Consider the following 14,168-nt stretch of genomic DNA (forward strand, 5'->3'; position numbering starts at 1 on the left):
AGGACTAACATTTGTTGTTGGGTTTCTTTTGTTGTTTTGTTCTGAATTTTTTTTACATATGTATCACAACAGGAAAGCCTTCCTTGCTCATCTACATGAGCGTGTTTACCAAAACCTTGCTGAAAACATAAAATACTTCTTTCAACTGGGATACAGAACAGTTTTCAAGTATAACAGATAATGCTTACAACTTCTGTTCATCAGAATGGGTCGAATGAGTTCTTATCGCACAGGTTTGATGCACCCATTACTTACTTCAGACAAGCCTGTCTAGTAACTATTAAGCCTTTGATCAAATACATTTTCCCAAACTTTTCAACAGAATTTTGGCACAAATTACAGCACATTACTGGGAAGGCAAAATTGTAGATATCAAGAAGCAAGACCATCTGAGCTCTTGAATTCTATAGTTTCAGGAGTACGACAAATCAACATGAACAGTGTTAATTGATGGGGAAGGGGTACACCCATTCCTATACTAAGATATAGCAAGAAAGAGAGTATGGTGCCAAATTGGCACTCATGGCAAAATTGCTATCTGCATAAATATCTGTTGTGAGCAGGAGTCTGTCACTACACTTTCCAAGTGGTTCATCACAGTTGTGTAGTTTAACTGCCTCAGTAACTTCAACAGAAATCCTGGAAAAATAAACCTTGTAGAAAAATCCAGAATTTAGAAGAAAACAAAGTCAAATAAACTCTACAAAATTTCTGTAGCCAGCTACAATCTTTCTTGATGGCTTGTTTCCATTCCACTTAAATGGCACCATAAAAAAATTCACCCAACAATTAGGATAGTTACTTACAAACTGTAACCCCAGTTAGCCTGCTCTACCCAAGCACAAGGAGGCAGATAAGCTCACATTTCAGAGTAACAGTAAAAACACAAAAGCTGATGGACAATGGATGAAAGAAGATATATAAGACAAAGTCTTTAGCTACTGCTTAAAGCTTTCATCTCTCCTTTGTATATTTAAAACATCACACACAATTTACTTAGGAGTTATGACTGGCTTCCCCTCCACACACACACAAACACACGTTTCCCCTCTCACAAGGTCCTACACAACTCCCCCATTTGTTTCCCTTTTACATGATCCACATCCAACCTGCCCCCTCATCACCTCACTCTGATCTTCGCCTCCTTTTGACTAACTTGAAATATCTCACAAACTTCTAGTCTTGCTAGCAGCCCAGCCTGATAAACTGCTTACTTCCATGTAACCTCCTTTTCTGCTCTCATACACCTAGGCCTGCTCCTCCCAGCTAATCTTCAGGAGTTCCAAAATCGTCCTTCTAGCACACATACCAGCAAATGCCTTTTCAAAATTAACAATGCAGAGCAATGAAAAACTACATGAGTTACCCTTTGAAATACAAGAGAGGGTAAAGAGTAGTGAGATATTTTCTTATTTTTCTTGTAAAAATGTGTTACCCTAGTTTTCTTGTCCGTAAAATCAATTAATTTTATATTTTTTTCTAACACCTATCAAGCTCAATGACTGTGACACAGTTTCTAAGCTCCGCTACAAAGCAGAATTTCTGAAACTTCATAACAAGGTTCCAAGTGACAGTGGTGTTCCTCTTCACTGGGAACCTCATAGTCACCATGAAGATCAACAAGAGCATACTTTACAGTAGCTGTCCTTCTGGGGTAACACTATGTTCATTTTTCACTAAAAACAGTGGAAAACATCTAAAAGTTGCTTCCTCAAACTATCCTCTGCATTATGAGGGACCTCGGAAATCAGATTTACCATCTCATTTTCATCTAGGTCAGCTAAAAATATTCATCAATTACCTTCAAGAAAAGTATTTAGACTTGGTGAAATAGAAAACTGGGTGTTAAAGAAGACTGCAAAACTCCATTGTCTTTCAGAACACAACCTTTTGCTGACTTCCTAAACGTAACTGAAAAATGGATTTGATCTAATGGGGCTCATTGGTGTCAATGTTTTAAAAATAAATCCAATTCACTGCTCCTCAGGACAGAGACCAACAACTTGCCTATCTTACTATCAATTTGAGTGAAAATAAAGCAATCAACACTGCAAACTGATGTACCACAGGAGATTGCTGTGGTTAAACTTCAGTTTTTTATATTAATAAAATGTTTTACTTTAAGTAGATTAGAGTCATTAGAGCTACCCTCAAGATTCACCTGATAAAAATGACAGGTAGTTGTAAGAGGTCAACACTGTGTGCAACTTCAGCTAAGAGGTTTCACTGATACTGTATTCAAAGAACAACAACAAAGAACAATAGCAAAAATGGTAACTTGTTCCCATACTATTTCATGGGGTTAAGATCATGGCCTGTGCTTCATTTAAAGTAGTTTAAAAGACCCTGTACAAGAACATGACATTCCCTGTCCCCTTTAAAAGATGAGGAAACCTATGATTCAAATAAATAATGCCAGCATGGTCCCACGTCCATTCAGAAGATAAGAAGTCATAGTGCACATCACAGCTGGGGTTCGTAACAATGGCAGAAGCCCTTACATTCTTTCAGCAGTAATTAGGTGGCTCAAGACTTCAGCCATTAGGAACGCACTGTGCAAATCTGAAACTTACTGAATGCCAAGCTAAGGACAAAAATAAAATGTTAAGTCCTGCCTGCATCCTTCAAGGCTTCTCCTGCAAGTTCTGCTTTACAAGTGACACTTTGTTTTTCAGTAGGAGCCTGCTCTGAAAGTTTTATCAAGATAGTTAGCATTAATTAAACAGAACAAAAGTGAATGACTAGTCGACAACTAGAGAAACAATCATAAACTAATACTGCTCTCAGGAAATGGACAACCCATAAAAACACAGTGCAACTACGTACCACAGACTCCTTTGTTCAAGGAGTTCCTAGTGCAGTCTAAGCTGTCTAACAAGCATTTTTACTTGCTAAAACTTTGGAAGCATGGGCAAGAAATAAGGCAGAGTATAACACAGAAGAGATGCAGACTCTTTTGTACTGAATAGCAAAAAAATAAAGAACCACAGGTCTCTTCTCAAAAGAATATAACTGCATTCCTTGTAGCAACTAAATGCTAACCAGAACCTAGCAAATATTACGTGCTGAGGAGAAAGAAAAAGGGTGCATTGAGGGAAGAAGAGTTAGGTCTCTGTGATCCAGTACTCTGCATTCTTGCCTTTTCAGCTGGATGACTTCACAAACATCTTGTAAGTACCGTCCAAAAATAGAGTAGAGGTAAAGCTGTGAGTTAGAAAGTGTGCAATATGGTTTGTGTGGAGTCCTGACATATATACAGAGGTATTTAAGAGGACAAGTGAAAAATGCACACAGAAGAGAAACAAACGTTTTAGGCTGCATTCATTGCCATCAGAGCTATTCTGTGGCTGACTAGGTCCATACGCAGCCTCCTTATGCTACAAATACTTCTTCACTCTAACACCAGACTCTTTACATACACTATTTTGCTCCTTCCTGCCTTTAGTTAATACAGGCATTCAAAACAGAGTCCTTCAAGGACCTCATGACCAACAGCAAGGATAGAGAAGGTTAAGTCCATATGCTAAGAGCAGGGGCAAAATGAAGATGTTGCTGCAGTTACACTAGCATCAGAAGAGAAGAACCCGGGAAGTTACAGGATAAAAGACAATAACTAAAAGAAAGAGTATTTCACTACTGAAGGAAAGAAAAGGGACAAAAAGTGGATGAGTAACCCTGGCAGCAAATTTTACCACTGTCCTCAGGAGCACAGCTGCATAGTATGAACATGCAGTGCCTAAGGGAACCAACCCTCTGTTCCATTTTAGCTTGTGCCATTCTGCAAACAGTAAGACAAGCTAGAAACACCACTTGCCTTCCAGAAAAACTGTCCTCTTAGGATGCACCTGAGTGAGTTGCCACTACAGCCAAGCCTTAATTGACTGGGCAGAGGAGGTCAAAACAAGGTCTGCAAGTTTGTAGGTGGTATCTGGCTCCTTCTCGCTATCACATTACTTCAGCTGAACTTCTGCTTTCACACAACTGACCTGGAACTAGTCCTTGCATTTCTTCCCGGAAGTTTCCAAACAGATGTTTGCCTTCAGGGAGAGGGAAAAGAGAAGCATGCTTTGCTGAGGAAGCAGAGACAGCAAAAGAATCAACATTCTGCTGAAGATGCTTGGCAGCCAGGATTATCACAACCCAGTTTCTTCCTGGGAGGGCTCCTTGGCAATCCTAAGTAAGTGATATTTTTTGTTTCCAAGCCATATAAACAAAACACGTTAACTCTTTTAATGCAGTCACTGGTGCTTAGCTTAACGTTGCACAGGCCAAAATGTGAAGCATGCCAAGTGTCAGGTTTAGAAAAAGCAAGACGTGAAGTTAAGATATGCAGCTTTCAACTGTAAAATCTCATGGACATCACCAAACAATATGGACGGAAGTACTACGTGGTGGTATTCTGCACAGAAGGACTAGAACACATCTGTAAAGCAAGGCTTCTGCATCTAGCGTCCAGGCATTACGCAATTCTGGTTTAGGCAACCTACAACAGAGAGCAATCACCTTAATTATCAACGTCACTGAAACTTTGAACACAGCTCTTCCTTCAATTTTCTTAGTATGCCTTGCACCCTGCAGCTGTCATTTCCTCACTGCAAGTATTCTGAGAATATCATACCAACCCCATCAAACACTGAATCAAAGAATCACATAACAGAATCACAGAATGGATTAGATTGGAAGGGACCTTAAAGATGGTCAATCTCCAACCCCGTGCTGTGGACAGGGCTGCCACCCATTGGATCAGGCTGCCCAGGGCCCCATTCAACCTGGCCCTGAACACCACCAGGGATGGGTCATCCACAGCTTCTCTGGGCAGCCTGTGCCAGTGCCTCACCACCCACTGGAGATCACTTCTGCACTGACTGTAAAAATGCTGATAATCTTATAAAAGGGGATGCCTTTAACATTCCTCCACACACATCAGTCAGCCAATTATTACAATCACAGTTCTACCAAGCCTTTCCCTTCCATACTGAAGACAGCAGCTCCCAATCTAAGTAGAAAAGTCTCTGCAGACTAGTTTCACCTCCGCTATGTGAATACCAAAATAGAGAAGCTTCTTAGTCTTCCTTTACACTGAAGTTATTATTATTGTGGAGTGTACAGTCTCACTTCCTCCAAGGGCACAAATCAAGGAACTTTGTCTGCCTGTGCCTGGCCTGCACCTGACAATGTGCTTAACTAAACTAGAATCCAGCAAAGGTATTTAATCCCAATTTTAAGGAAAAAAAAAAAAAAGCCTTAAAAGCTATCACTTCTGGTAATTGTCTCTTTGCCCTTACACCATCTATATGTAATCAACAGTTGTGGCTTTTACTTATGTACAAGGAAAGGTAAATTTAGTAGCTCCTATAACATTATAATTCCTGGTTTCCAGAATGTCATGGTAAACCATCATATAGCCAAACAAAATCACATTCCAAATGATAACCATTAACCTTTTGAAGCACCAACTCAATTTCAGTCACTGTGTATAGCATTCGTGGTCAACTTAGTGGAAATTTTATAAAGTAATTATGTAACATAAGCTCCATGTGGAGTTTGACGTTTGTTTGCATGCACATCCCTGCACACAAACAGAACCTTTCCAAATGATATAGCTGAAACCCTCCTCCAAAATCTGTACAATCCAAAAACTGATTGAAGTTTTGCAGGGGTATGGCACTAGTTTTTGGTATTTTCAGAGATGGAAAAGATTCTTATTTGAGAGATGGAGAGAAGGTGAGAACAAGGGAGATTCCATTCAGCATCTCCAAAGGATTCCAAATACCACTTACAGTTGTCAACTGAAAACATGCTGCTGATTTGCAAAAGGAAGAGTGATATTACTACAAAGCAACAGTTTAGAGTTTTTGTACTAAATCCCTTTGCATGCCTTATAATATTAAGTGCAGTCATACCAGCCATACCAAGGTACGTTGATATTCAAACCACATTTGGCAGATGAAGCAAATGGTACGTTACAATTTTACACAAGACACATGACAGTTGCTTAAATGTGCACTGGAAGGCAATTATCAAAGAGCCCAGCTCCACTCTCTTCTGAGACTTTCACATATAAGACAGAAGTCCTAGTTCAGTAAGAAAAAAGGTTTATCATTCACTTGTGTCACATGCCAATTCAACTACAGAATCTTCTCAGCATAAATGTTCCTCAACAACAAGAGAAGGATTGCTGTGCAGCTTCAAGAGCAGACACTTACATCTATTGCATCTCTTTCAAATATGCGGAGCTGCAGAAACAGCTCAAGCTTGATCTTGCGTTCCTGAAACAGCTCCTCCATCTGAGATTGGGCCTCATCCAGCTGCTGCAGGACTGTCTCTATGTGGTTGATCGAGCTGTTATGGGGAGTCTTGTTACTAGAAATGGCCGAATCCCTATTCAAAGCAGAGATAGGAGAGGGGAGGGAAGACAGTTATTAAAAAAAGAAAACTGGACAGTTTGGATGATACATATGACCATGAAATATAGGGCTTTTTAAAGAAAAAGTTAGTGCTAATCATATTACATGCAAGTTAAGCGTTTATATTTTGTTAATAGAAGTCCAAACTATGTTTTAATACTTGAAAAAGCATTAGAACATACAATTACTTTCATCTTTTGACCACTTCAACATTTAAGGACATTCTGCTAACAGGAAGAGTAAAGTTTAAAAGGGAGAAGCTCTTTCTCTGTGAAAAGGAAGTGGCATATGATAACTATTTACTTCACTGGATCTTCCTGGCAGTGAAAAATCAATATGAGATATTAAAAAAGAATTAACAAGTATTTTACTGTAGTACAAAAACTTCTACAAATTCAGGTACATTAACATCAAATCCCGTAGCAAACGGGAGATGCATCAGTACAGACGTGTCCCAAGTTTATCTAGATTACTGAACGAATGGACTGCAAACTGATGGTCATTGCTACAAAAATGTGACATATTAGACTGCAAAATAATTTCAAGGGTCTCTTCATGAGAAGTCTGCTGCTCAGAATTCAAAAAACTGAGGGGCCCTGCATCTCCCTGACTACAAAGGCATACAATTGCTCCTATTACAAAGGTAGTTTATGTAAACAAAGTCTCCTTCTTATGAAGGTAGTGTTTATAAGCTGAGCTTCCTGCAAACAGAGAGTTACAGACCATCAGTACAGAATGAAACATAACAGCAGTCTTAATATTTACAAATTTTATTTATAGGTCAGAGCATGTAGTCATTATCTCTGCTCTCAAAATAGAAACTAAGCCTTGCAGAATACCAGACGTATGCCAGAAAAGATTTAAATTAAAACTTGTTTTACCTTAGTTGCTGTATGAGATCTTCGCCTTCTTTTATGACATTGACTGTAACCTGCAGAGTGGTCTGCTGCTGCTGACCAAAACGTTTAATCAGGTCTTGGACGGCCTCCACAGACTCTGCATACACATCATCAAGCAGTTCTTTCTGCAACTCTTCAAGCCATGTCCACAGCTAAAGAAGGAAAAAAAGAAAAGAAAAATAAGCACCAGGATCAGGCAGTCACTGTTGCAAATCAATTTGCTTGGACAGGAGAAAATGGAGGGGAAGAAACAGTATTTGTTTCTCTTCATAGAAAAATCCCATCTTCAATTTAATAAAAATGAGCCTTCGCTTCAAATAAGGTTTTCATGTCCTGGAAATACCAGGAAAGCTTTATCCGTGTTGCTAAGTCACCCTTTCTTTCTCATTTTCCTTCTACAGCACTGAGTGTATCCGACTGAGCAGCAGAGAGCTCATAGCGAGAATCCCATCTGCAGCTCTGCGAGAAAGTCACCGGGAGGGAAATGCTATGGTAACACTCCCTGAGAGAAGGAAGGAAGGAAGGAAGGAAGGGAGATGTATTGTAGCCACCATCGAATTTACACTGCCAGGCTGACACACGCACACAGATAACATGACACTTTTCAGTGGCCTTCAGAAGAAGGAAAAGGCATTTCAGAAAACAATATACAGAGAGAAATCTGCCGTGAGAAGTTATTTTTCTATCACAATCTCTACAGCTGTGGTGCTTACCCTGTTGTTTTCAATTTCACTCTATACAACAACAACAAAAAAACATTGCAAGTAATTACACCAACTTTTCTGGCTTTGTTTTCCCCACTAAACACACCCACATATCCCTGTTCAGAACTGCCCACACGCTGCAGTTTATGGAAAAATCTCTAGGTATAGGCGAGCAATGCGTCACTACCAGACACCTGAATTCCACTGTGTTCTTTCCACAATTCTACAAGCAAAAACTGCTGCATCCTAAGCTCTGTGTGGAAATTATTCACCAACAAAGCATAAGACACCTATAGTGTGAGTGGTAATGACAGTGCTGGAAAAGGGCACACGCCTGTCCCCTGCAAACACTCCTGCGTGCACTCACAGCACAATGCAACAGCTACTCTCACAGGAAGCTGCCAGATCAGGTCTCTCCTCCCCATTTTACCATCACATCTCAGGCCCTGACTTCCAAGAACAAAGACTGAAATCTCCTTTTTTACCTTGAAAGAAGAATCCTGTTCTGATTGACAGTATTAAGATCATTTGTCTTCATTTGAATTTGTCTTTAAACAATTTAGAGATATAAATAGGCTTCGTTAACCTTGAAACTAATTTGAAGTTAACAATTAAAATGCAGTCAGTAAGCAATCCACATGGCTTAACTTCAAAGAGAGTTAAGACAAATGCTTTATTTCTTTGCTTTACATTCTCTAGGAAATACTCATTTCATGCTTTTGTATAATGTTCTGATCATAAAGGTAACTGCCAGTGGTGTTACAATAAAATAGAGAATTCAGTGAAGAAGTCTAAGTTTTGATTAATAAGTTCTGTTGCAGCTTTATTTTAAAATCAAATGCTACGTTTTTGGTGGTGGTTTTGGTGTTTTTTTGTTTTGCTTGCTTCTTTTTAATATCTTAAAGCCTTATGTGCCACTTCAGTTAGGTTTTTAGTGTAGCTCTGGTTATATTTTCAAATATCAGGAAAAGTTCATGATTTTTAACCAAACTCTTCTCTACGATTTTACTAAAAAGAAACACCCCAAACCCTCCCAAACCCAGAACCTCCCATTCGTACAACACTCTGATCTTCTGACTACTTATGTGCTTCACAGACAGTGCCTCTCACGCATTTGAATGCAATTCCACAGTCATAAGCACCACAAGCTCGAGTCACAGCAGTCCTTATTAAAAGGAGCACAAACCAATGGAACTTAACAAGTGTGTCAAAAGCCCTAGTCAGCACTCATTCCAGCACAACTCACTGCAACATCCAAAACAAAACAAAAAAATGTTTTCAATAACATACTTAGAAATGCAAATTTCACTTCAAGACAAATGAGACTTAAGATCAAGAAGCCTGACAGTACCACTTGCAAACTGTACTCAGGTTTCAATGGCCAGAAGATATGTTTTTATTCTTCTCTTAGTTTATAAACTACATCTCAACCATGGAAACAGGACACTGTGTAAGAGGTCTTCCAAGGAAGATGATGTGCGCATACAGTTCTTACAACTCTGTAAATATACACTTCAGAGAGTGTAACACTTGTTGTTGACTATGGACCTAATGCATTTGGTGCTAGCTAGAAGAGCTTATCCCATGCTTACTGCACTGTCTATAAAAGGCCCAATTTACAGAGACGTTTATCAAAGATAGATCAGAACTGAAGTCATTTTGGGTATCGTGAACTGTATCTAGTTTGCCCCTTGGCACCCTTACAAGTACCTGCACTGCAGCTCAAAGTAGGTCCAAGAACCACTTTGAATTTTTCCACTATGTCTTTTCAGCTGAGTGTTGGGTCTCATCTGTACATGGGAAAACTCACCTCTGTGATTTGTATTCTTCACATATTCTTCAGTCACCTCTGTGACTAGGGGGAGAAGACCTGGCAAGGTCAGTTTACACTGGTGATGTGCTTTGTTTGGGAATATTTCCCTTAAAGCTCACCCTGGGTACTGGAGACCAGACCAGCACAGAAGCAGACTTTTCATTCTACATAGCCAATCCAAAGCATGACCACCTACCTGGAGCAGAAAGACATGGGTGCTAGCACAACGAATGTCACGCTGGCTGGCTTGGTGCCTGGTTACCAGGAAGAGAGAACCAGTTTCTCAGCGCAGAAGCAGCACAGCACAACTGTAAACATGGTATCCTAGCCCTACGGAGCCAAGGAGCTCAGAAATACACTGCATTTGCCTATTTAATTAGCCAAGTCACCCGCTGCTTGTGCAGAAAAGGCAATTTATAAATGCGCAGAAAGAGTGTGATAGTAATTAGCATGCATTACTTGTCTAGCTGTGAGTCATACACTGTTGAAAGTGGAACAATTTAAGCCATTTCTGAAGTGAACAGTTTTCTGAACTGAACAGTTTCGTGACACTTTTATAGCAAAAGTTATTCTTTCTAATACGTTACCAGGTAAGCTTTTAGCACTTATTCAGTAATCAAGTTTCTGACAAATAGTTTCCCTTGGAAATAATCTTGATCTGATGCGGTTCATCCACAAAAGTTAGAATAAAGTCACCACAGATGAACAGAACTGTCACATTATCAAAGCTGGATAAAAATTCCTGCCATTTATAAAGATGACTTTTGTTCACAATGGGTGGCAAGTCAGCTGGCTTGTATACAGCTTTAAAACCAAAATGAGCACTGAGTATACTGCAAATTACATAAACTACCTTGTTTTCAGACACACACCTAAGGGTGGAGCCAGAATGAGCTTGTGAGCTTGCACAGTAAACCCAAAAGAAGCCAAACAGTTTACTGGGAGAAGAACAGAGACTGGAGCTTACCCATGCATGTTTAGCAGAGCAGAACAGATTTTATACTGCAGTGATTTTCTGAGGTAATGGATTATTCCATCCAATAGTGAAAGCAACAAGAATCTGATAGAAGAAAAAGCCCTCATCATTAAAAAACCACTGACATTGTCTCAGTGTGAATTTTTGAGCAATCTCTGGTCACGCTTTTCTATTCACTATAAAAATAAAACTAAAAAAAAAAAAGCAGAAAGATCCCCAAACCACTAAGTCCTGGGACCTTTATAAGAACTTTATCCAGTGGCAAAACAGCTTTAATGTACAGGGAGAAAACTACGTAAATAACTAAATCCAGCCATAGAATGAGGTTCTTCTGCTCTCTTTATCTGCTCTTCACATCTTATCAGACTTAAAATTGGAGAGGGAAATCAAATTCTGAATCCCTGACAAGCAAATGTTTCACCCAGCACTTTTTTTCTTGATCTATACATAGCGCAGACTAAGAAACATCTGCTTGAATGAGCCTGCATCCTGTGCTACCTCTTTCCTAAGTTCTTGGGAGCATGCCATTAGTCACTGAGATCGTATTACTTTAATTGTCTGCAACATCCTGGAAGTTTCAGCATTTCCATCATGGGCCTCCATCTCTTTAAATCCCATCCCTGCAATCTCCTGAAGGACTGGTGCTAAATAAGACCATACAATATTTTGCTGAATATAATCAGAGAACAATTATTCATAAGTGAATATCTTCCCAAGTTCAGAGTTGTTTTATGAAGTCTCTGTCACTTTTGTTTTTACTTAAGATAATTTTTCTTTATTTTTCATTTTATAATAGCTTTTGAGTACTACAGTAGGCTAAGACAGAGTAAAGGCCACAGTTTCTGCATTTCAAAACTGTCAATTCCTCATTTTGCCCATGCCCCCAGCACAGTGTTGCAGTCTGCGCCTCACCACAGACGGACTTCTTTAAGGAGCCGTTACCTATACAGGGCCAAATGTAACTAATATGCACGTTGGGGCATAAAAGGGGTTTGAGATCTGTATGCTTTGGCTTTCAGTACATGCATTGGACAAAAACTGCATCTTCTTAAGAATAAATAAGTGGAGATGTTAAAACCTCAGGAGGTGGTCTTCCGTGAACTTTAAGAGACATTTAAGATATTAAACGTACGCATATATTTGAAAATTAGATTTAATTATATTTTAAAGTTCCAATCTATTCTTCAATTATAATCAATTTCCCATTCAGATTAAGTTCATCCTTGAAGCAACACTGAGTTTCTTATATCTTCCTAAAATTACATTAACTATCCGTATCCTATCACCACTTGCCCCGTTCCTTATCTGAAAAATAAAAATAAAAATATGCCCACATCATAGCTTTAGAAGTCTACTTCTGCTACACATTTCCAAAGCATTTAGTGTTATTTCAGTAACACCTGGCCTGCAACCCCTCAACTCAGTCCATTTTAAAGCCAAAGCAGCTACCAGTGTTGACAAACTCAGGAGGGGAAATTTATGCTTGTTAACTGGAACACAGCCCTACCAAGAAAGAAAAACAACACATGTCAATGTGCTGCTGCTGAATGCTTCTCTTGAGAGTGACAAGCATTTCTTCCCCAACTCTCAGATTCAGAAATACTAGCGTATCAATGTAGTGAGCAGAGACTTCACTTCATACACATTGCCAGATCAGCTAAAAAGCTGGTCTGCTGCCTGGAAAGGGCATGCTCCAGTTCTCGGCACAGAAGACAGCAGCTTTATTATGACATCCAAATTTAAGCCACAGATCACCAGCTCAGCAGAATCAAATACTCAGGAGCAGCTGGCAACCAGAACAGCAGATCTGTCACCTCAAGGTTCACCCTAGGATAAAATTAATGAAAAGCTGTGCTTATCTATACTGGATAATGCAATGAGGGCATATTTCTGGCACTGAGTCATGAGCCAAAGCAAGACCACATCAACAAGCTTTTCTGAATCAAGTGCACTCCACAGTTAGATATGAGTGAACCAGCCGTGTTACAGCCAGAGCTAGGCCTTCTCAGCCTTCCCATGCACTGGCACCTTTCTTCGGCAGCTTGCACAAGCTTCTGCTTCATTAGTTTTGTTCAGGAACTGTGGGTTTCTGTATTTGAAATCTCTGCCAATTCCACTTCCCTTGTCTTTGTTTCAGCCTCAGTATATTCTGCTGTAAAATTTAGTTTGAGTAAGATGAAAGAGATGTATTCTAGTAACACCCTTAAACATATTGTGTATACACACAAAGTGCTCTGAGCTATTTTACAGTCAACTAGTCAGAATATACATAAAAAGCCAACAGACCATTCTCTTCCATGAACATTCAGCCCTGGTCTGTATTCCCACACTTCACTCCAGTTAGGAAAATATCTGTTGCTCTACTTTGGCACTACTGCAAACACCTGGTTTGGCCATGATTTTAGTCTTCTCACTCATAAATGCTGTAGGAGCTGAGAGTGAGAAAGAATGTAAGAATTTGTATTCACACCAAAATTCTGCTCATCTCTACTTGATGGCAGATTTCAAAACAAAGACTACTGTGGCTTTTGCTCCTATATTTTGCAGACAAGCTTTTACGACAACTATTTACTTAGGGAAATGTATTTTTCACTGATGTGATTTTTCTTGCACATCTCATTTGTCAACAGCTCTGGGTGATCAGTTGCATTTTATCCATCCACAGGCTAGGAATCAGCCTGAACACAGTGTGTTCAATACAGTGATTCTCATAGGAATACTTACGATCCCTCACACCTTAAATACACCTTAACTACATCACTTCACTTGCTGAAAAGTTTTGCAAAGACTGAAATTTCTCACTGTTTGAGTGGGGACTAAAATATAAACATTCACAAATGTACAAAACTAGAATCAGAATTTATGTATAGGAAACAACAGATTTGCTTGGATCACCAATAAGCAAAATGAGTAATGGCAATAACATTACCTAACAGTGTACTTCAGGCTTCCCTGAATCCACCTTTTTTCGATGTCAGTGAGAAATATGGTCTATTGAGGTTGGTTCATGAGGAATCTGAGAACTTGTAGGTAGAGCTGGGAGAGCTTCCTGTGTCTTAGAAACATCATAAAGCAGCGTACAATCACAATTCTGTGATTCTGTGATTTAACTTGCACGCTGCTTTATGATGTTTCTAAGACACAGAAAGCTCAACCACCTTGTAACAACCTGGCCACAGAAAGCCAGCGTTTCCAAAGGGCATCACAACAGGCTGCTGCATATACACTATACAGCTGTTCTGGGCAAAGGTAGAGCAAAAGTCTGGAATGTGTCAAACAGATCTTGCCACTGCTGTGGTAAGCAGAAACTGCAGACATTGATTTAATGAACGTGAACAGAGTAAAAAAAACTGAGCAGACCCAGCAGCA

General features: G+C 39.5%; 1 protein-coding gene and 1 non-coding gene across 6 annotated transcripts in view; both read right to left on the minus strand.

Annotated features, from left to right (window-relative positions):
• TRIO (trio Rho guanine nucleotide exchange factor) overlaps window positions 1–14,168 on the minus strand; it is a 237,447-nt gene that overhangs the window by 109,355 nt on the left and 113,924 nt on the right. For all 5 annotated transcript variants that reach the window (XM_015282226.4, XM_046930053.1, XM_040695757.2 and 2 more), the window contains 2 exons: window positions 7,289–7,458; window positions 6,207–6,381 (listed from right to left, as the gene is read on the minus strand). In XM_015282226.4, the coding sequence (XP_015137712.1) occupies window positions 6,207–6,381; window positions 7,289–7,458 (345 nt within the window). The remainder of the gene's footprint in view (window positions 1–6,206; window positions 6,382–7,288; window positions 7,459–14,168) is intronic.
• On the minus strand, window positions 7,703–7,784 carry MIR757 (microRNA 757). The gene has a single exon (NR_031588.1). It is a non-coding gene; the product is annotated as a microRNA 757 (primary transcript).

This window comes from Gallus gallus, chromosome 2, assembly GCF_016699485.2.
Source record: "Gallus gallus isolate bGalGal1 chromosome 2, bGalGal1.mat.broiler.GRCg7b, whole genome shotgun sequence".
Taxonomy (NCBI): Eukaryota; Metazoa; Chordata; class Aves; order Galliformes; family Phasianidae; genus Gallus; species Gallus gallus.